A 23,752-nucleotide genomic window follows, 5' to 3' on the forward strand; every position below is an offset into this window, starting at 1 on the left:
ACTCTCAACTGAAGAGAAATCAAGAAGTGAAAAATAGCAGGGACTGCCACCCCAAGAGAGCGTGGCATCAAAGTTACAGCAATCGAGTTAATGAAACAGATATTTAAGTAATTCTGTCATATGCTGCTGCTGCTGCTGCTGCTGCTGCTAAGTCACTTCAGTCATGTCCGACTCTGTGCAACCCCATAGATGGCAGTTCACCAGGCTCCCCCGTCCCTGGGGTTCTCCAGGCAAGAACACTGGAGTGGGTTGCCATTTTCTTCTCCAATGCATAAAAGTGAAAGTGAAGTCGCTCAGTCGTGTCCGACTCTTTGTGACCCCTTGGACTGCAGCCTACCAGGCTCCTCCGTCCATGGGGTTTTCCAGGCAAGAGTACTGGAGTGGGGTGCCATCGCCTTCTCTGAATTCTGTCATATAGTCACAGGTGAAAACCTCTACTTAGGAAGCCTTCCATCTGCAACTGATATAAACAATGTGAGTGTCTCTGCATGAGTAGGAAGACTGATGGGAAGGTGGAAAGAAGGGCCTGAGAGAGGGATCAGAACCTGAAAAGCATCTAGACATTTCAAAGAAAATAAGGAGAAGTCAAATAATGAAAGAGGAAAAGAGAGAAACAGGAATAAAGAATGAACAGTAATGGAGAAAGTTTAGTAAGGGACCAGAGAGATGATACAATAAAAGGGAATGCAATGGCCATAACAATTATTGAAATGAGCTGACAGCTACATAGATATAGCTTCAGAAAAGAGGCAGGTGAACTGGATGAGCCTTCACAGCTCTTCTCAGTCACCTGTGACTTCTGCACAAAGTTGCCCTAGTTTTTGTGATGGTCATGTATTTTCTGCCTGCAGTGAATTATTTGGAGATGTCATCTAACAGTCTCATGACTTGTTTATGCACTTTTCTTCTTACTGTTTCTTCTTCCTTTACACAGCCATCTTGTATCTCAGCTTTACTTTTTATGTTGTGATGTTCTCAGAAGGTTCATTCATGTATTCCCTGCCCAATCACTTAACACAAAGCACTTGTCATTATCTGAAATTTCAAAAATTAATTTTTTTCTTTTTGTTGAACTGTCTTTGAGATTATAAGGTCCTTGAGGGTAGGATGTATACCCAGAGAACTCAGAACAGTGAGGTTTGACACCATAAGCAGAAGCAATAAAACATTATATTTTAGTATTTACTTGCACAGTATCTGTCAAATTGGTTTGTCAGTAATATCCTATATATGAACATCAGTATTCCCACACAAAATGTGTGGAAGTATATTTAGGACTTCTTCCAGGCAAGAACACTTGAGTGAGTTGTCATGCCCTCCTCCAGGGGATTTTCCCAACCCAGGGATTGAACCCGTGTCTCTTAGTCTCTTTAGGTGGGTTCTTTACCATTTGGGAAGCCCTTCCAGCTTAGAAAGGCTCTTTGCTCAACAGCTTAGGTTGAAAGAGTTCAGACTGATATTTAAAAGATATCAGAATGATATTAATGTAGTATTAAAGACTGGTCTAGATCCCATTCCATTTCTTATCTCAGCATGTTGATATTAACTCGGCAAAATCAAGTGCTACCAACATAGCTATTTATACATATAACAGAAGTGTTTCTATATTAAGCCTTTCTATTGCATGAGTAAACATGCATTCACACTTTGGCTGAGACTATTTTTAATTGTCAAAATCACAAACATAAAATTTACCATCTTAACTGTTTCAAATCTATATACAGCAACATTAACCATATACAGTGCTATATAACAGATCTCTAGAACTTTTTCATCCTGTAAAACTCTATATTCACTGAAAAGTAAATCCCCTTTCCCTCTTCCCAGCCCGTGGCATCCACCATTCCACTTTTTTGTTTTTATGAATTTCACTATTTAGAAACCTCATATAAGTAGAATCACAAAGTACCGAGACAATCTGTCGAGTACTAGATCCCCTTTCCTAGCACAATTGTCTGTTCCAGGTGGCACAGTCATAGGGCCAAAGTCCATTTGAAATAAATGAACAACATAATAGCCTTCTGAGATCTAAGATGGGGAATGAATGTCAAACAAAGAGTCAAATATAAGGACACACATTACTGGCTCCAAAAAGAGTGATCATGAACCTAAATTTGTTCAATGCATTTTAACCATTGTATCCCAATCATACTTAATGTAGAGAACACACAAATTTAATATTATTATCAGTTTAAACACTTTTCAGATTTCATTTCACATCTATAATCTACTAGTATAAAACATATTTCTTCAAGTCAAAAACCAGACAATAATGTCTAGACTGCATTTTTCAATAGATTTTCTGGTTTGAAAAAATATTTGTGGAATATGCAAGTATACATAAAACTGTACACCCACTATCAATTATCAGTGTGACTTGAAACAATTAACATTAAGACAATAGTAAATATATGTCTATAATACTGACTTGGCTTTCAACTAGCATGGCCTTGTAGTATATCACCAAATAATTATTTATTATTATTATATTCAGCCTGATTTGAAGATTTGGAGTAGGTTCCTATAATTTTTAATGGAGTATACAGAGACTGATCCTTTCTCTCGCACTGGTAACAACTGGTCTATAATAGTTTGTGTAGGTGTCCAAATAAATAATAAAAAGGCAATGATAATAATAGGTAAAATATACAGCAAACTAAAATATTTAAAACCTGGTAAGAATAATTCATTCCATAGACTGGTCAGCTACCATGACAGCATCTTCAACACAAAATTCATACACAGTTGACCTTTGACAAATATGAATTTGAGCTACACAGGTCCACTTCTACATGGATTGTTTTCAATAGATACACTGGAAAAAATGTTTGAGAATTGCAACAATTTGAAAAAACAGGAAACACATAGCCTAGAAAGACAAAAAAAAAATTAAGAAAAAGGTATGTCATGAATGCATAAAATATATGTAGATACTAGTTTATCATTTACTACCATGAAACATACATGTCTATTACAAAACATTAAAATTCACCACAATTTTATCAAATTTAAAAAATTTGATTTGATAAAAAATTTGATAAAATTTATCAAAATACACAAACATACTGTATATGGCACTACTCACAGTTGAGAGAAATGTAAACAATTGTAAAGGTTCAGGTTTAAATCATAACTGCATAAATGAACTGCATATGCTGCATTACTGTAATAATTTCACAGTCACCTCCTAACGCTATTGCAGTGTGCTCAAGTGTTGCAAGTATGAGTGTCTGCTTAAAACACCATGTGATGCTCATCATCTCTGCATGAGCAGTTTGTCTCTCCAGTAAACTGTGGAACTTTTAGTAAAAAAGTGATCTCTTGTGGTTCTCATGTATTTTTCATCATGTTTAGTGCAGTACTGTAAACCTTGAATAACTCCATGGGATCCATACAAAATGCTACTAATGATGCCAGAAGTGGTCCCAAGAAGCAGAGAAAAGTCATGACACTACCAGAAAAAGTTGAATTGCTTGATATGCACCTTAAATTGAGGTCTGCAGCTGTGGCTACCCACCATTATAGGATAAATGAATCTAGCGTTAAGGACCATTGTAAAAAAGAAAAAGGAAATTTGTAAAGCCATTGCTACAGCTATTCCAGCAGACGCAAAAACCTCATGCTCTTTGTGAAATACCTTTTTATCTCATACTGAAAATGCGGCTTTTATGTAGTTGCAGGATGGTTATAAGAAAAGCATACCAATAGACTCTAAGATGATTTTTTAAAAAGAACTCATTATATGACAACTTTAAGCAAAAGGAAGGTGAAAGATCTAAAACTGGAGAATTTAATGACAGCAAAGGATGGTTTGATAACTTTAGAAAGACGGTTGGTGTGAAAAATGTCAAGATAACAGGAGAAGCAGCTTCTATCATCGAAAAGGGAGCAGACAAGCTCCCAGATGCCATTAAAGAAATCATTGCGGAAAAAGGATATCTGCCTGAGCAGATTTCTAATGCAGATGAAAGTGCCCTATTCTAGAAAAAAAGCCAGAAAAGACATCTATTAGTGAGGAAGAAAAGTGAGCACCTGGAGTTAAGGCAGGAAGGAAAAAGCTAACACTATTGTTTTGTGCAGATGGTAGTGAGGTGTTTGATCAAGACTGCACTTATCTACAACGGTGCTAACTCCTGGGCCTTGAAGAGAAAAGATAAACACCTGCTGCCAGTCTTTAGGGTACACAACAAGAAGACCTGGATGAGAACACTTTTCTGGACTGGTTCCATTGATGCTTTGTCCCTGATGTCAGAAAGTCTCTTGCCAGTAATGGACTGCCTTTTAAAGTTCTTTGGATGTTGGACAATGCCTCTGGCCACCCAGAACCCTACAAGTTCAACAGTGAAGCCATTGAAGCAGTCTATTTGCCCCCAAACACAGGTGAACATCTCTAATTCAGTCTCTAGACCAGGAGGTCATAAGGACCTTTAGGGCTCATCCCACACAGTACTCTACGAAAAGGCTTGTCAAGACTATGGAAGTGAACCCTGATAGAAGACTGTGGAAGTCTAGAAGGATTACCCCACTGGAGATGGCATCAATGTTACAGAAAAAGTCCTGAAAGTCATCAGGCCTGCAATAGTAAATTCCTGCTGGAGAAAACTGTTCAGATGTTGTACATGATTTCATAGGATTTATGACAGAGCCAATCAAGAAAATCACGAAAGAGATTGTGGATATCAGGGGGGAAAAAGGTGGAGATGGAGGGTTTTAAGACAAAGATCTTGGAAAAACTCAATAACAGACACCACACCAGAGGTATTAACAGAAGACAATTTGATGAAGATCAATTGTGTCAGAACCAGAGGATGAGTAAGAAGATATAGAAGAAACAGTGTCAGAAAACAGATTGCATTAGACAATCTGGCAGAAGGGTTCAAATTATTCAAGACTGCTTTTAACTTATTTTATGACATGGACCATTCTATTACTCAGGCACTGAAATGAATGCAAACAGTAGAAGAATTAGTACTGTATAGGAACATTTTTAGAGAAATGAAAAAGCAAAAAAGTCAGACAGAAATTAGGATATAATTCCTTAAAGTTATACTGAGTCTGCCTGCTTTTCCTGCTCCCCTTCCACCTCCTCCATCTTTTCCACCTCCACCACCTGAGACAGCAGGACCAACCCCTCCACCTCCTCCTCCTCAGCCTAGTCAACAGGAAGACGACAAGGGTGAACACCTTTACGATGATCCACTTTCACTTAACGAATAGTAAATAATCATCAGAGTTAATAATCTGGGGTGTGTGCGTGGGTATGCTCATGTGAAAATCAAATAATTGCTCAGTGAGCACCGTGTGAGACCTTTTTGGGTCATCATCGTAATCCCCTAAGTTTTCACCATACAGAATATCATGTGCAAGACTTGTGTTGGATAGCCTTTCCTCACGTAGGCATAAAGTGAGTGATATTTAATGTAAAATTAATAATGTATCAGTTTTCTCACAATCTTACAATTTTGCTTTCATGGAATTATATTACTGTCTCTCATAATTTGAGAAACTGTGTATCAGTCTATTATCATAGGTAAATTTTTTTAAAGTGACAAAGTTTTCAATATTGTATTATGAAGATGACTGTAATACTGTATGCTGTAAGAATTTTATTTGACAATGATTCATTCATCAGTGTATAGACTCGGCTACCATGAAGCAATCATTAACAACTACATTAGACTACCATAAACAATCACACTGTTGCTTCTTCATTAAAAATGGACGAGTTATTAAACCTGATCAATTTCTTCTTCATATCAACTTTCATTTTGATGTCCAGTGGTAGTGTTTATATATATGTAACATCTACAGTGTTTTGTATTATATAAGACAATGCTGATATAGGAACTGAATGATAGCCAATTCATCTTGTAAATAGACATAAACTTACAGTATCGATATTACACTACTATAAATGTGCTTTCTCTTCTTAAGATTTCATCAATAGTATTTTCTTTTCTCTAGCTTCTGTTGTTATAAGAATATGGTATGCAACAAATATAACATACAAAATATGTGCTATTCAGCTGTTTATGATATCAGTTAAGATCTTCATGACCCAGATAATCATGACGGTGTGATCACTAATCTAGAGCCAGACATCCTGGAATGTGAAGTCAAGTGGGCATTGGAAAGCATCGCTACGAACAAAGCTAGTGGAGATGATGGAATTCCAGTGGAGCTGTTTCAAATCCTGAAAGATGATGCTGTGAAAGTGCTGCACTCAATATGCCAGCAAATTTGGAAAACTCAGCAGTGGCCACAGGACTGGAAAAGGTCAGTTTTCATTCCAATCCCAAAGAAAGGCAACGCCAAAGAATGCTCAAACTACCACACAATTGCACTCATCTCACATGCTAGTAAAGTAATACTTAAAATTCTCCAAGCCAGGCTTCAGCATTAAGTGAACTGTGAACTTCCTGATGTTCAAGCTAGTTTTAGAAAAGGCAGAGGAACCAGAGATCAAATTGCCAACATCTGCTGGATCATGGAAAAAGCAAGAGAGTTCCAGAAAAACATCTCTTTCTGCTTTATTGACTATGCCAAAGCCTTTGACTGTGTGGATCACAACAAACTGTGGAAAATTCTGAAAGAGATGGGAATACCAGACCACCTGACCTGCCTCTTGAGAAATCTGTATGCAGGTCAGGAAGCAGCAGTTAGAACTGGACACAGAACAACAGACTGGTTCCAAATAGGAAAAGAAGTATGTCAAAGCTGTATATTGTCACCCTGCTTATTTAACTTATATGCAGAGTACATCACGAGAAACGCTGGGCTGGAAGAAGCACAAGCTGGAATCAAGATTGCCAGGAGAAATATCAATAACTTCAGATATGCAGATGATACCACCCTTATGGCAGAAAGTGAAGAGGAACTCAAAAGCCTCTTGATGAAAGTGAAAGAGGAGAGTGAAAAAGTTGGCTTAAAGCTCAACATTCAGAAAACAAAGATCATGGCATCCGGTCCCATCACTTCATGGGAAATAGATGGGGAAACAGTGGAAACAGTGTCAGACTTTATTCTTTTGGGCTCCCAAATCACTGCAGATGGTGATTGCAGCCATGAAATTAAAAGATGCTTACTCCTTGGAAGAAAAGTTATGAACAACCTAGATAGTATACTCAAAAGGAGAGACATTACTTTGCCAACAAAGGTCTGTCTAGTCAAGGCTATGGTTTTTCCAGTGGTCATGTATGGATGTGAGAGTTGGACTGTGAAGAAGACAGAGCGCCGAAGAATTGATGCTTTTGAACTGTGGTGTTGGAGAAGACTCTTGAGAGTCCCTTGGACTGCAAGGAGATCCAGCCAGTCCATTCTGAAGGAGATCAGCCCTGGGATTTCTTTGGAAGGAATGATGCTAAAGCTGAAACTCCAGTACTTTGGCCACTTCATGCAAAGGGTTGACTCATTGGAAAAGACTCTGATGCTGGGAGGGATTGGGGGCAGGAGGAGAAGGGGATGACAGAGGATGAGATGGCTGCATGGCATCACTGACTCGATGGACGTGAGTCTGAGTGAACTCCGGGAGTTGGTGAAGGACAGGAAGGCCTGGCGTGCTGCGATTCATGGGGTCGCAAAGAGTTGGACACGACTGAGCAACTGAACTGAACTGAAGGATCAACAGTGGGCTATTATTAGCAGTTAAGTTTTTTTGGAGTCAAAATTTATATGCACATTTTCAACCTTGTGGGGGTTTAGCACAGTTTGCAACCAAACAAGCTTGGGACCAGAATGTAGAGAGAGTATGATGTAGCCAGGCTGGAGTAACTCTGCCCTGGTTTAAACTCTGCTCCAGCCTAACGAGGAAAAACCAGCCGATTTGGGGTCTCTGCCTTTAAGTTCTGCTATGACTCGAATAAAATTTTTTAAAAATCTAATTTTCACATTGTTCAAGGGTCAATTGTGATTAAGTATCAGCGAAGTCAGGTATCTAGAAAACAGAAAATAAAGATATAAATTTCCATAGAACAAAGTAGAATCTTAACTAGAGAAATATGTCCTAAGAACTTAACTAAATTCCAGATACTCAAATACCACTATGGCATACCATTTGCTTAATTACTCCCGTGGCAGGCAGCTACGGCGCCAGGGATCACAGCCTGTCTCCTGCAACTCGTGCCCTTGTGTGTGAACACTGCCCCTACACATAGGCAGGACCTGCGACTTGCTTCTATTACAGCAAAGGTGGTAAAATGTCATCCCTACAGTTAGGTTATATAAACAGGAACTTGTCTTGCTAGTAGATGCTACTGCCTTCTTGGCTTACCTGTTTTGATGAAACCAACAGCCACACTGGAGAGGTCTACATGACAACGAACTGAGGTTGGCCTCCAGCCAAGAGTCAGGTAGGAACTGAGGCCTGCAGTTCAAAAGCCCACAAGGAACTGATTCTTTGCAACTACATGTGAGCGTGGGAAGTGGATCCTCCCGCAGGCTGTCAACACCTTTATTGTAGTCTACAGGAGACCTTGAAGCAAAGGAACCAGCCAAGACTTGACTGGAATTCGGACCCACAGAGACTGTGTGATAATAAGTGTGTTTTATTCTGCTATCTTTTGAAGTAATTTGTTACAGAGAATAGATGACTAATACATCATCTTTAAAGCAGGTGTATCTGATAGTCTGGTTACATTAATTAAATGACATTAAATATGTAAAACTAAATTGCCTAAAATATAGATGTTATATGGTTAGCTCTGCTCACTTGTGGTATTCCAATCAATAGTTCAGAGAACATAGTTTGTTTAGAATATAAAACAAATCTTGGTAGCAAATAACTTCAGAGTAACTTAAACTGTATACTTTCACTGTATGTTTTAAATTAACAGACTTTTAAAGAGCAGTTTTAGACTTAAAAATTGAGCAGATAGTTCTCATTTATTCCCTCACTCCTCCTCATGGTTTCCCTGATTTTTTAACATCTTCCATCTGCCCAATAAATTTACTACAATTTAAAAAATTTTATTTCTTTATTTGGCTGTACCAGATCTTAGTTGTGGCATGTGGGATCTAATTCCATGACCAGCGATTGAACCTGGGTCCCTTGCATTGGGAGCAAGGAGTTTTAGTCACTGGACCACCAGGGAAGCTCCATGAATTTGTTACGATGTATTAGCCAATTTGATGAATTATTATTACCTAAAGTCCATAAAATCAGCAGTGTATATTAGTGTTCACTCTTTGTGTCTCTGTGTTATACAGCTCTATGGATTTTGACAAATGTTTTGGTTATAACCGCCACCTTCCGTCTCCCTGACTGCAGACAACTACAGATCATTTTACTGTCTGCATGGTTTTGCCTTTTCACTGTACTTAGAGGTCTGATCTCTCACAGTGATAGAGCTTACTCTTTCCAGACCAGATAATATATAATGAGTCAGTAAGGGACAGTAAGTGTGAATAAGTATTCATGCTTCTCATGTTCCCCATTAGAGTTGAGAATTCTCATCTTCTTTATGAGATTTATCCTCATTTACATTCAGCTAATTCTTCTGCATTTTGATAAAGCATTACTTTCTTTGGTCAGTCTCTCTCACATTCTTTACATCATCTATTTTCCTACAATAAATACAAGTTTAAATCATCAAATTTTAAGTTTACTTTCTGGGTAAAGGATATTACAACAGCAGACAAGCTGAAATTCTATGTACTGGGCTTAAGAAAGTATCTGCTTGATAGTGGTGGGAGACACAGGTATTGGCTTTCTAATTGTTTGCTTACCTCAATCTGCATAGTGACACAAAAATTCAATAGGCATAGTCATCTTAGGATTCAAAATTCACATAGCACAGTAAGCTACATGCAGACCACATAGCCTTGCCTGCACCCACGACCTTTGCTATCATGATTCATACCACAGGATCACATTTTAAATAAATCTATGTCAAAATAAATCCTACAAACACTTTTAATATTAATTTCCCTTAAACCAAGAATCTTTGCAACATAACTGATATAATACCAGATTTATTAGCTTCACCCATCTGTCAAGGGCAGTATTTCTTATTCTGTTTCCTTGGCTATCAAAAGTATATATTTTATTGACTAGCATTGTTTATTGACTTAAGGGTACAGCTGTTAAAGTGATGTGGCAATCAATCCTACAAGCACAGTGAATTTACCAGCAAGATATCCAGACATTTCAAGATGGTCTTTATATTATGGTTCCAAAAAGCAAAGCTTCAGGCACTATTTTAGGATCTCTTGATTTTTGTAGTTACTTGAATACTAGAACATTCACTGGTTTTTTCTTTTTTTTTCTTTTTTTTACTTTTATTTTTTTTACTTTACAATATTGTATTGGTTTTGCCATATATCAACATGAATCCACCACAGGTGTCACATGTTCCCCATCCTGAAACCTCCTCCTGCCTCCCTCCCCATACCATCCCTCTGGGTCATCCCAATGCACCAGCCCCAAGCATTCTGTACCATGCATCAAACCTGGACTGGCGATTCGTTTCACATATGATATTAAACATGTTTCAATGCCATTCTCCTAAATCATCCCACCCTCGCCCTCTCCTACCAAGTCCAAAAGACTGTTCTATACATCTGAGTCTCTTTTGCTGTCTCACATATATACATTAGTACACTGTATTGGTGTTTTTCTATCTGGCTTACTTCACACTGTATAATAGGCTCCGGTTTCATCCACCTCATTAGAACTGATTCAAATGTATCCTTTTTAATGGCTGAGTAGTACTCCGTGGTGTATATGTAACACAGCTTTCTTAAACCATTCATCTGCTAATGGAAATCTAGGTTGCTTCCATGTCCTGGCTATTATAAACAGTGCTGCAATGAACACTGGGATACACGTGTCTCTTTCAATTCTGGTTTCCTCGGTGTGTATGCCCAGCAGTGGGATTGCTGGGTCATAAGGCAGTTCTATTTGCAGTTTTTTAAGGAATCTCCACACTGATCTCCATAGTGGCTGTACTAGTTTGCATTCCCACCAACAGTGTAAGAGAGTTCCCTTTTCTCCACACCCGCTCCAGCATTTATTGCTTGTAGACTTTTGGATAGCAGCCATTCTGACTGGCGTGAAATGGTACCTCATTGTGGTTTTGATTTGCATTTCTCTGATAATGAGTGATGTTGAGCAACTTTTCATGTGTTTGTTAGCCATCTGTATGTCTTCTTTGGAGAAATGTCTGTTTAGTTCTTCGGCCCATTTTTTGATTGGGTCATTTATTTTTCTGGAATTGAGCTGCAGGAGTTGCTTGTATATTTTTGAGATTAATTCTTTGTCAGTTGCTTCATTTGCTATTATTTTCTCCAATTCTGAAGGCTGTCTTTTCACCTTGCTTAAGAGTTTCCTTTGTTGTGCAGAAGCTCTTAATTTTAATTAGGTCCTATTTGCTTATTTTAGCTTTTATTTCCAATATTCTGGGAGGTGGGTCATAGAGGATCCTGCTGTGATTTATGTCAGAGAGTGTTTTGCCTTGTTCTCCTCTAGGAGTTTTATAGTTTCTAGCCTTATATTTAGATCTTTAATTCATTTTGAGTGTATTTTTGTGTATGGTGTTAGAAAGTGTTCTAGTTTCATTCTTTTACAAGTGGTTGACCAGTTTTCCCAGCACCACTTGTTAAAGAGATTGTCTTTTCTCATTGTATATTCTTGACTCCTTTGTCATATGTACCATAAAAGTAATACTTTATTCTTCTTAATTAAAGGCAGTACTTCTGGTTACTATTAATTGCATAAGACTAACTGAAATACTGTGATCAATATTGAAGTTAAGGTGGTCATTGTAACATGCATAAAAATCACTGCACCTGAAGAACAAAATCTGACATTGAGAAAAATTAATATACAATGTTAGGTTTCAAAAAAGGTGTCTGCAATGTTCAAATAATGTTGAAGTTAAGTTTTGTGCATGGTGTGAAGGGTTTAAATTCACCTTTTCTGCACATGTCCAATTGTCCTATTGATGCCTGTTGAAAAGATTATTTTATACCCATTGGATTGTGTTGGCACTTTTGTTGAAAATCAACTGACCATAATTGCTAGAGTTTATTTCTAAATCCACAATTCTGTACCATTGATCTAAATGTCCATCATTATGGCAGCACTATATTCTTGGATACTGAAGTTTTCTATTTCTGTATAACAAATTACCACAAACAGCAATTTACAATAAAACAAATTTACTACCTCACAGTTCTACAGGTCAGCAGTTCAAGCAAGTTTGACTAGGTTCTTTGCTTAACTTCTCACAAGACTGAAATCAAGCTGTCAGCTAGGCTATGCTCTAATGGGAAATATCTGATGAAGAACCTGCTTCCAAGCCCCGGTTGTTGATAGAATGCAGTTCCTTGTGGTGGGAAGACTTAAGTCACTATTTTCTTGCTATTGGTCAGAGACAATTCTCAGCTTCTAATCCTTTCAATCTTCAAAGCCAGCAATGGTATGCTGAATACCATTCTTATGTTTCAAACCTCCCTGGCTAGGGAAAACCCTCATTTTTCTCATGTAATTAGGTTAAGTGCACCTAGATAGTCTCCTTTTTACTATAACACCCCTCAAAGAGGTCCTTTTCATTATACGGGACTGGAATGCAAAAGTGGGAAGTCGAGAAACACCTGGAGTAACAGGCAAATTTGGCCTTGGAGAACAGAATGAAGCAGGGCAAAGGCTAATAAGAGTTCTTCCAAGAGAATGCACTGGTCATCATAGCAAATACCCTATTTGAACAGCACAAGAGAAGACTTTACAGATGGACATCATCAGATGGTCAACACCAAAATCAGATTGATTATATTCCTTGCAGCCAAAGATGGAGAAGCTCTATACAGTCAGCAAAAACAAGACCGGGAGCTGACTGTGGCTCAGATCATGAACTCCTTATCGTCAAATTCATACTTAAATTGAAGAAAGTGGGGAAAACCACTAGACCATTCAGGTATGACCTAAATCAAATCCCTTATGACTATACAGTGGAAGTGAGAAATAGATTTAAGGGACTAGATCTGGTAGAGTGCCTGATGACCTATGGATGGTGGTTCATGACATTGTACAGGAGACAGGAATCAAGACCATCCCCAAGAAAAAGGAATGCAAAAAAGCAAAATGGCTGTCTCAGGAGGCCTTGCAAATAGCTGTGAAAAGAAGAGAGGTGAAAAGCAAAGGAAAAGGAAAGATATACCCATTTGAATGCAGAGTTCCACAGAATAGCAAGGACAGATAAGAAAGCCTTCCTCAGCGATCAAGGCAAAGAAAAAGAGGAGAACAATGGAATGGGAAAGACCAGAGATCTCTTCAAGAAAATTAAAGATACCAAGGGAACATTTCATGCAAAGATGGGCTCAATAAAGGACAGAAATGGCAGGGACCTGACAGAAGCAGAAGATATTAAGAAGAGGTGGCAACAATACACAGAAGAACTGTAAAAAAAAGATCTTCACGACCAAGATAATCACAATGGTGTGATCACTCACACTCACCTAGAGCAAGACACCCTGGAATGTGAAGACAAGTGGGCCTTAGAAAGCATCACTATGAAGACAGTGGAGGTGATGGAATTCCAGTTGAGCTGTTTCAAATCCTGAAAGATGATGCCGTGAAAGTGCTGCACTCAATATGCCAGCAAATTTGGAAAACTCAGCAGTGGCCACAGGACTGGAAAAGGTCAGTTTTCATTCCAATCCCAAAGAAAGGCAACCCAAAGAATGCTCAAACTACCACACAATTGCACTCATCCCACACGCTAGTAAAGTAATGCTCAAAATTCTCCAAGCCAGGCTTCAGCAATATGTGAACTGTGAACTTCCAGACTTTCAAGCTCATTTTAGAAAAGGCAGAGGAACCAGAGATCAAATTGCCGACATCTGCTGGATCATCGAAAAAGCAAGAGAGTTCCAGAAAAACATCTCTTTCTGCTTGACTATGCCAAAGCCTTTGACTGTGTGGATCAAAATAAACTGTGGAAAATTCTGAAGGAGATGGGAGTACCAGACCACTTGACCTGTCTCTTGAGAAACCTGTATGCAGGTCAAGAAGCAACAGTTAGACTGGACATGGAACTACAGATTGGTTCCAAACAGGAAAAGGAGTACGTCGAGGCTGTATATTGTCCCCTGCTTATTTAACTCATATGAGAAACGCTGGGCTGGAGGAAGCACAAGCTGGAATCAAGATTGCCAGGAGAAATATCATAACTTCAGATATGCAGATGACACCACTCTTATGGCAGAAAGTGAAAAAGAACTAAATAGCCTCTTGATGAAAGTGAAAGAGGAGAGTGAAGAAGTTGGCTTAAAACTCAACATTCAGAAAACGAAAATCATGGCATCTGGTCCCCTCACTTCATGGGAAATAGATGGGGAAACAGTGGCTGACTTTATTTTTGGGGGCTCCGAAATCACTGCAGATGGTGACTGCAGCCATGAAATTAAAGGACGCTTACTCCTTGGAAGGAAAATTATGACCACCCTAGAGAGCATATTAAAAAGCAGAGACATTTCTTTGTCAACAAAGGTCCATCTAGCCAAAGCTATGGTTTTTGCAGTAGTCATGTATGGATGTAAGAGTTGGACTATAAAGAAAGCTGAGCACTGAAGAATTGATGCTTTTGAACTGTGGTGTTAGAGAAGACTCTTGAGAGTCCCTTGGACTGAAAGGAGCTCCAACCAGTCCATCCTAAAGGAGATCAGTCCTGGGTGTTCATTGGCAGGACTGATGTTGAAGCTGAAACTCCAATACTATGGCCACCTGATGCGAAGAGCTGACTCATTTGAGAAGACCCTGATGCTGGGAAAGATTGAGGGCAGGAGAAGGAGACAACAGAGGATAAGATGGTTGGATGGCATCACCGACTCAATGTACATGGATTTGGACAGATTCCGGCAGTTGGTGATGGATAGGGAGGCCTGGCATGCTGCGGTTCATGGGGTCGCAAAGAGTCGGACACGACTGAGCGACCGAACTGCACTGAGTAACATAACACAACATGGGAGTGAAACCATTTCATCAGGGGTCAAAAGACATGCAAATTAGGTTCTATCTACATACTGTACCTTTAGTGTAAAGATTAAAGTTAGAGTGATCTTATACTTCACTGTTCTTTCACAAATTATTTCTATTAGTGTCCCTTTGCATTTCTATATAAATTTTAGGATCATCTTATCAATTTCTGGGAAAAAGAAATACGCTGCAGTTTGCAACAAACCAATAAACAAATTTGTGGAAAATTACCATCTTAATAGCACTGAGTCTACAATCCATGAACATGGAATAGTTTATCTTAGATCTTTAATTTCTCTTAGCAATGCTTTATTATTTTCAGTGTTTTATTGCACTGCTTTTCTTAAATACATACATTTTTGAATTGTTCATTGACAGTAAATAGACATAGACTTGCATACTGATCTTGTATCCTGAAAACCAGCTGAACTGATTTATTCTATCAGTTTGTGTGGTGTGTGTGTCTGGATTTCTTAAGATTTTCTACATATAAGATTATGCTGTCAACAAATAAAGATGGTCTTATTCCAGTAATACAGAGAAAATTTCCTCCAACAGAGCTTCCTTCTGTCTTCTTCCCTCGTGCAAGTACACACACATACATACACATAAAGTCTTATATCTTATAAGCCCAACAATACAGTTTTATAATTGTTGTTTTATTCAGGTGACTTTTATGTTGTCTATTTAAGAAAATAAAGATATATAATTACTTTTACCAGTGTTCTATTTCTTTATGTGAATTTGAGTTACTGTCTATGTCATTTTCTTTCATCTAAACAGACTTCTATTAGTATTTATTGTAAGGCAGGTAAGCCAGTAATAAATTCTCTCTGTCTTTATTTATTTAGGAATGCCTTATTGTCACTTTCATTGTTGAAGGATACTTTTGCCTGATTGTCAGTTTTTTCCCCCTTCAACTCTTTGAATATGCCATCCCACTGCCTCTTTCTTCCACTGTTTCTGATGAGAAGTTAGCTGTTAATCACATCTTTTTTCTATCTACGAATCTTTTATTCCATGAAGAATTCTGTAGTACACTTGAGTCAAACATGTAACAGATATCCCAAGAGCATGACATTTTTGATTTGGCTTCTTTATTAGTTAGAAGTGTGGTGACACTTCTGGACTGCCAAGAAAATCTAGGTTTATATAACAAACGCAAAGATATCTTAGTATAGACAGAAATAAAATAAATATTACATATTAAAATACATTAAGTAAATCAGATAGAAGGTACTAGAAGAAGAAGAATGGGAAGGAGCTTTATTACTGCATGCCTATATGCTGTAGTTAAACAAAAAAATTTTAACCAAAGGAATATATGAAAATAATCACAGTACAGGAAGTTGTCTCAAGACACTGTGGTCCGAAGTGCTACAAAACTCTTTAACAAACTATAGAGACAGCAGTAATAGAAACACAGAAACAATTAAACACGCACTCAGCAGTGATTTATCTTTATTATGGTTCAGATTTTGTCTAGTCCATGACCCAGACCTAAATAGAGAAATACAGAAGACGTAATCACGGGAAAAATGGAAAAATTTCTATAAAAGGCCTTTTACCAGATCAGAACAACAGATATTCATTAATATCCACTGCCCATGGCTAAAAAGTAATGGAGATTTTATCCATTTAGTAGAAAAGGGAGAAATCTCAAGATGATTCCAAATCTACCTTTTAATATCCACTTGGCAAAAAAATGAAGAGTTGAGAAAAACAGTAAGTCAATCTTGCATAGGGACATTTTCAAACTACAGTGGGAAAAGCTATTCAACATGCAGCCTAGGTTTTAATATAAAGAGTTCTGTGGAAATACTATACCATTCCTGAAACGATACAGCTTATCAAATAAGATTAAAATAGGGGACTTCCCTGGTGGTCCAGTGCCTAAGACTCCATGCTCCTGATGCAAGGGGCTTGGGTTGGAATCTTGGTAAGAGAACTAGATCTCACATGCCACAACTAAAAGTCCCACCTGCTGCAACTAAGACCCAGCACAGTCAAATAAATAAAAATAAACATCTTTATAAAAATATTAAAAAAGAAGTTATAAGCATCGTAGTTTAAGATGACATTAAGTTCAGATTCACAGAAAAAGAAATTAACACTCACCTGTGATCAGAAGAGCTATATTCTAAAATGTACACTGATAAAAACTATGGTTACTGGATCCTCCCATGTCTAAGAACCAAGGTTATATTTGTTAAGTACTATTTCTTAAGGATCAGGAAATGGAGTAACAGACACACATCAGTGAGGTGTCTCAGTCTAAATAGAGTAAGTTAAACATCTTTCTAGATTCCACAGTGAAGAATTTGTAAGGCTGAACAAATTATAAGATGAATGGAGAATGTTTCATCTTTGAGGCAAAGTAAGAAAGAGGACCGGGGAAAAGCAAGGAAAAAATTTACTTTGTAAATGGAGCAACTTCTTTTCAACCAAATGGCAAAAGTAAAAAGAAAACCATAAGCTAGGGCATTCTTCATAAGAACTGCAGATTTAATAAAACTATACACAAAACCTATAATAAGCAACTTGAGCCACATGGCAACCAACACAAAGAAGAAACTGAGCAAGTCTCTTAAAGTCAAATGAATGTCTCCTGGAAAATGAATTGCTGCATCTCCATCACAAAATCTAAAGATAAGTTTTAAAAAACCTTACGTTGATCGTAGACATTCTGACTGGTGTGAAGCTGGAGAGGGTGTGGAGAAAAGGGAACCCTCCTACACTGTTGGTGGGAATGCAAACTAGTACAGCCACTATGGAGATCAGTGTGGAGATTCCTTAAAAAATTGCAAATAGAACTGCCTTATGACCCAGCAATCCCACTGCTGGGCATACACACCAAGGAAACCAGAATTGAAAGAGACACATGTACCCCAATGTTCATCACAGCACTGTTTATAATAGCCAGGACATGGAAACAATCTAGATATCCATCAGCAGATGAATGGATAAGAAAGCTGTGGTACATATACACAATGGAGTATTACTCAGCCATTAAAAAAATACATTTGAATCAGTTCTAATGAGATGGATGAAACTGGAGCCGATTATACAGAGTGAAGTAAGCCAGAAAGAAAAACACCAATACAGTATACTAACACATATATATGGAATTTAGAAAGATGGCAATGATGACCCTGTATGCAAGACAGCAAAAGAGACACAGATGTGTAGAGCGAACTTTTGGACTCAGAGGGAGAGGGCGAGGGTGGGATGATTTGGGAGAATGGCTTTGAAACATGTATACTATCATGTAAGAAACGAATCGCCAGTCCAGGTTCGATGCAGGATACAGCATGCTTGGGGCTGGTGCACGGGGATGACCCAGAGAGATGTTATGGGGAGGGAGGTGGGAGGGGGGGTTCATGTTTGGGAACGCATGTACACCCGTGGTGGATTCATGTCAACGTATGGCAAAACTAATACAGTATTGTAAAGTAAAATAAAGTAAAAATAAAAATAAATAAATAAATAAATAAATAAAATCAATAATGAAAAAAAAGAAAAAAAAACCTTACGTTGAGAACAAATAAAATTTTACATCTACCTAACACTATGGCTACTCACAGAAAAATCAAACAGTGTTTCCCACCATCTCTAGTAGATTTGTGCTCTGATATAAAAAACTGGATTTCAGATTAAGATCCAAAAGAGGGTTAGTTGCAGAAACAAGGGTATTTAAAGCAAGTTTTCCATATATCTATATTTTAGCGATCTCAAGTTTTTCTTGTCTTTCTCTCAAGAAAATACAGAGTCAGGTTGTTTGGGCTCTTATCTTGATTTCCCAGGGCTTCCCAGGTGACTCAGTGTTAAAGATTCTGCCTGCCAAGCAGGAAACATGAGTTTAATCCCTGGGTTGGGAAGATCCGTTAGAGAAGGAAATGGCAACTCTCTCCAGTATTCTTGCCTGGGAAATCCCACAGGCAAGGAGGAGCCTGGCGGGCTACAGTGCATGGGGTTGCAAAGAGTCAGACAGGATTTAACGACTAAACAGCAGTTGCTTGATTTCCCGACTTGCTACCTAGATGACCTGGACAAATCTCTTCCTCTGCCTCGGGCTCCTCCTCTGTAAAATAACTTTACTGGGCTACCGAGGGACTAAATGTTTTAATGTACGTTAAGAGCTAAGAACAGTACCAGTACATAGTATGTTCCACATTAAATATTGTTAAATAAAATTAAATATTTATTAAGCCAAAATATATTAGTCTCTGTGTGTACAAAAACCAACAGGACTCTTGTTTTCAAAAAAGCTTGGTGAAAGAGAAGGATGAATGAACAGTCATTACAAAAGAATAAGAACGGTGCTATGATAGAGATGAGCAGTCTATTTGTGAGCACATGATGAGGACATCTAACTTCAGTACATCCTCACTCAGAGTGCGCACAGCGAGTGATGCCTTTACTGACAGCAAGTAGACGTGTCCACCAGATTCACCCAGGTTCCAAGATGTTGAGTGAGAAAGTGCTTACCTTGGTTTAGCTAAAAGAAGCCTGTCACAAAGAACAAGTCAGGTAATATAGGTGACAACTGCCACATAGTGTTCAAAAGGAAACTTATTTTCCCCCTCCAGGTTCCAATCATAGAGCCTACAAGTGGCCTTAATTTCATTCAAACAGTAAAGCCTACAAGTGGTATGATCACCAGGCACTTCCTGAAAACTTGGTTTTAAATTTTTCTCATGATAAAGTTAAAATGAAAATTCAAAAGTATCTCCTTTTGAGAATATACTTTCTCCATTCCTTTGACCAACAATTTTTAATATCTTATTTTTTTTTAAGTTTTGCTCCTCAAGTTTAAGGTTAGGTAAGAGAAGCAGTGGCTGGCTGCTACGGAAACGTCCAAGAGTCAGTAGTTTAAACATAAAACACTATTCCTTGAGGAAGTTTTACTCTCTCCTGCCTCATTTTCAGTTCACTTCAGTTCAATTCAGTTGCTCAGTCTTGTCAACTCTTTGTGACCCCATGGACTGCAGCATGCCAGGCTTCCCTGTCCATCACCAACTCCTAGAGCTTGCTCAAACTCCTGTCCATTGAGTCCAGGATGCCATCCAATCATCTCATCCTCTGTCATCCCCTTCTCCTCCTGCCTTCAATCTTTCCCAGCATCAGGGTCTTTTCCAATGAGTCAGTTCTTCACATCAGGTGGCCAAAGTATTGGACTTTCAGCGTTAGCATCAGTCCTTCCAATGAATATTCAGAACTGATTTCCTTTGGGATTGACTGGTTTGATCTCCTTGCAGTCCAAGGGACTCTCAAGAGTCTTCTCCAACACCACAGTTCAGAAGCATCAATTCTTTGGTGCTCAGCTTTCTTTATAGTCCAACTCTCACATCCATACAGGACAACTGGAAAAACCATAGCTTTGACTACACAGACCTTTGTCAGCAAAGCAATGTCTCTGCTTTTTAATATGCTGTCTAGGTTGGTCAAAGCTTTTCTTCCAAGGAGCAAATGTCTTTTAATTTCAAGCTGCAGTCACCATCTGCAGTGATTTTGGAGCCCAAGAAAATAAAGTCTGTCACTGTTTCCACTGTTTCCTCATCTATTTGCTTTGAGGAGATGGGACTGGATGCCATGATCTTATGTTGTTTGAATGTTGAGTTTTAAGCCAGCTTTTTCACTCTCCTCTTTTTAGAAGGAGATAGAAAAAGGGTTGGGCCTCCATAATCCAGATGTCTTTAGAGTCCCCTAATGACTATTTCTTGACTCTCAGTTTCTATCCTTGTGTGTGTGTTAGTCACTTAGTCATGTCCGACTCTTTGTGACCCCATGGACTGTATCCCACAAGGCTCCTCTGTCCATGGGATTCTCCAGGCAAGAATAATGGAGTGAGTTGCCATATCCTCCTGCAGTCTCTATCCTTACCTACTGGCAATTGGAAAGTCCCTCTGCCTTTCCTCCAATACTCTGGTCAGTGTTTCTGTGCCCTGTAACACCTATACCATGGACAGGGAGGGAGTGGAAATGCAAAAGCAGAGCTCAGAAGTCTTAACTTCATGCTGTAGTTTTCTCTAGCCCACTCATGAGAGCAGTAGACAAGGGCCACCTTAAAGTACACCTGCCCTTTTGTGAAGTGGCAAAACAAACCAGACAAGCAAGATTAGCTGCTACCTTCTCTGCCTCATTTCACAGCCTAAGTTTTCAGAAAACAGAACCAAAGAAAATTTTTCAAAAGTTAGAATACAAATAAACCACTCACACTTTGGTTGTTTCTTATAAATATTGTAGACTTCAAAAAAGGGGGAGGATATATTAGAAGTCTAAGATATACCACATTCCAGCAAAATTATTATTCTTTCTTTTTACTTGCCTCCTAGGTGGTGCTAGTGGTAAAGAACCTGCCTGTCAACGCAGGGGAAGTACAAGATGCAGGTTCAGTCCCTGGGTTGGGAAGATCTCCTGGAGAAGGAAATGGCAACCCACTCCGGTATTCTTGCCTAGAGAATAGCATGGACAGAGGAGCCTGGCAGGCTATAGTTCATAGGGGTCACAAAAAGTTGGACACAACTGAAGTGACTCAGCACGCAGGCAGGCATGTCAAAACTTGAGGTTCAAAACTGGAGTTTTCTTGATCAAAACTGTTAACCCATCTGAGACAGGTGTCTTTAGGTTGAATAAAACTTAGAAGGGTTACAGAAAACCACTCAGGACTGTTACTACTCAAAGGGAAAGGATAATCCTTGCAATCAATATAGAACCTGAATCTGTACAATTTAACAGAAAAGACAGGATAATCCTTCTGAAAGTTGTCCATCCATGCATAAATGGAAAATGAACCTGGGTAATGAAGAATTAGTAATAAAGTAGCTGTGCTCAACATACTGAACCATAACCAGGATGGAATCTACTCTGATAATGGGTACATTATCAATGTCTTAAAACTAATATGAGTGACTTTGACCCTACTATACATATAGCTTTTTTCCTACAGTGTTTCAATACAAAGGGTATCCTTAGCCATTTGAAGATGATTTGGATGTGAAAAAGACAGCCGGTGTCACTTGCTAGAGAGAAAGAAGTAGATCTTCAGAGCTTGTTTCACATCACAGCTGGCAGGGTTCTGAACTTTCATTTAACTATGTAATATATACTATTTGAGGATATGTATACAAACGTTAATAAGCAAACGCTCATATATACTTATGTGATTAATAAGTATTTACAAATACTAAATCACATTAACTATTCCAGTTTCGCTAATTAAAGCTTTTACAAGTCACCAAGTCACTTTTATTATTCTAAAACTCTGAACATGAATTAGAAGAGGTTTGTGAGTAAAAAAGAGCCCACCTGATTGTCACTAAGTAACAGAACACTGGGTTTTCTTGATCACTCCTGCAGTGCTTCCATACAACCAGTAGCTGCCCTCCTGATGCAGAGCCTGGTCAAGGAATCATTCCTGACCTCTGGGCCCCAGAACAGGAGAGGAAAAGGAAACAGGGAAGTAGATTAAACCAACTCAATCACACACTGTAATTGCACTTCTAAAGACAATGTATACAGTGAGACAATTAAAGTAAGAGGCCAGATGACTCTCCTGACATCTGGTTGATCCATTAAAGAACAAAGTTAAGAAGTAAGACACTTACCTGTTGTTCCTGCATTTTAGCAGCACCAAGTTCTGAGACAGACACAGTGAGCTTCTCCTGCTGTTCTGATAGATACTTCTGATAGAGACTTAGAAGTTCTTGGCATTCTTTATATTGTAACTGAAGAGGTGAGATTGCAAATTAAGGGAAAAAACTAATAAATGGATTTAAACTGCATCCAGCAGGGTAGTATTTCAGATTTCAACAAACAAAATAGAAGCAGAAATGCAACCATATTTGGTGAGAGTGCAGGTAAGTATAGTCATCAGATGAACATAGTACATGTATCCCCCTCAAAATCATGAAACAATAATGTTTCAGAGAGTCACAATGTTCACCCTATTTAAATATTTCTTTCTCAAATCTTTAAATTTGAATAAATAAGAACAAATGCAAACATATGCAAAAAAAAAGATGGACCCCCCACCTCATACCATAAATAAAACTAACTTTAAATGGATCACTGACCTAAATGTAATAGGTAAAACTATAAGTTTCATAAAAGCAAAATCTTTGTGACCTTGGATTAGGCAATGTCACCTAAAAGCACAGCAACAAAGAATGAATAAATTGGAGTTCAAATTCTAATACTTTGTGCTTCAAAGGACACTATTAGGAAATTGAAGAGACAACACTAGAATCAGAAAATATTTGCAAATCATCAGGGGGTCGCAAAGAGTTGGACACAACTGAGCGACTGAACTGAACTGAACAAATGGTAAAGGTCTGGTATCCATAAATATGAAGATGTTATGTGCATGTTCATGCTAAGTTGCTTCAGTCATGTCCAAGTCTTTGTGACCCCATGAACTCTAGCCTGCCAGGCTCCTCTGTCCGTGGGATTCTCCAAGCCTAGAATACTGGAGTGGGTTGCCATGCCCTCCTCCAGGGGATCTTCCCAAACCAGGGATGGAACCTGCATCTCTGATGTCTCCTGCATTGCCAGGTCTTTACCACTAGTGCCAGCTGGGAAGCCCATGAAGGTGTTACATAACTCAACAATAAAAAAACTATCACCTAATTAAAAATCGGCAAAGGACTTTGACATTTCCCAAAAGAAAATATACAAATGTCTAAGCAGTGTAAGCAAAGATACTTAACATTATTAGCCATTAACCACTAGGAAATGCAAATCAAAACCATACTAAGATACCGCTTTGCATTTGCTAGGATG

At 38.4% G+C, this 23,752-nt stretch overlaps 1 protein-coding gene across 3 annotated transcripts in view; it reads right to left on the reverse strand.

Moving 5' to 3' along the window:
• The window catches only part of KIAA1328 (KIAA1328 ortholog), a 433,299-nt gene that overhangs the window by 244,318 nt on the left and 165,229 nt on the right, over positions 1 to 23,752 (reverse strand). For all 3 annotated transcript variants that reach the window (XM_018039479.1, XM_018039481.1, XM_018039480.1), the window contains one exon: positions 22,579 to 22,706. In XM_018039479.1, the coding sequence (XP_017894968.1) occupies positions 22,579 to 22,706 (128 nt within the window). The remainder of the gene's footprint in view (positions 1 to 22,578; positions 22,707 to 23,752) is intronic.

This window comes from Capra hircus, chromosome 24 (assembly GCF_001704415.2).
Source record: "Capra hircus breed San Clemente chromosome 24, ASM170441v1, whole genome shotgun sequence".
Classification (NCBI taxonomy): Eukaryota; Metazoa; Chordata; class Mammalia; order Artiodactyla; family Bovidae; genus Capra; species Capra hircus.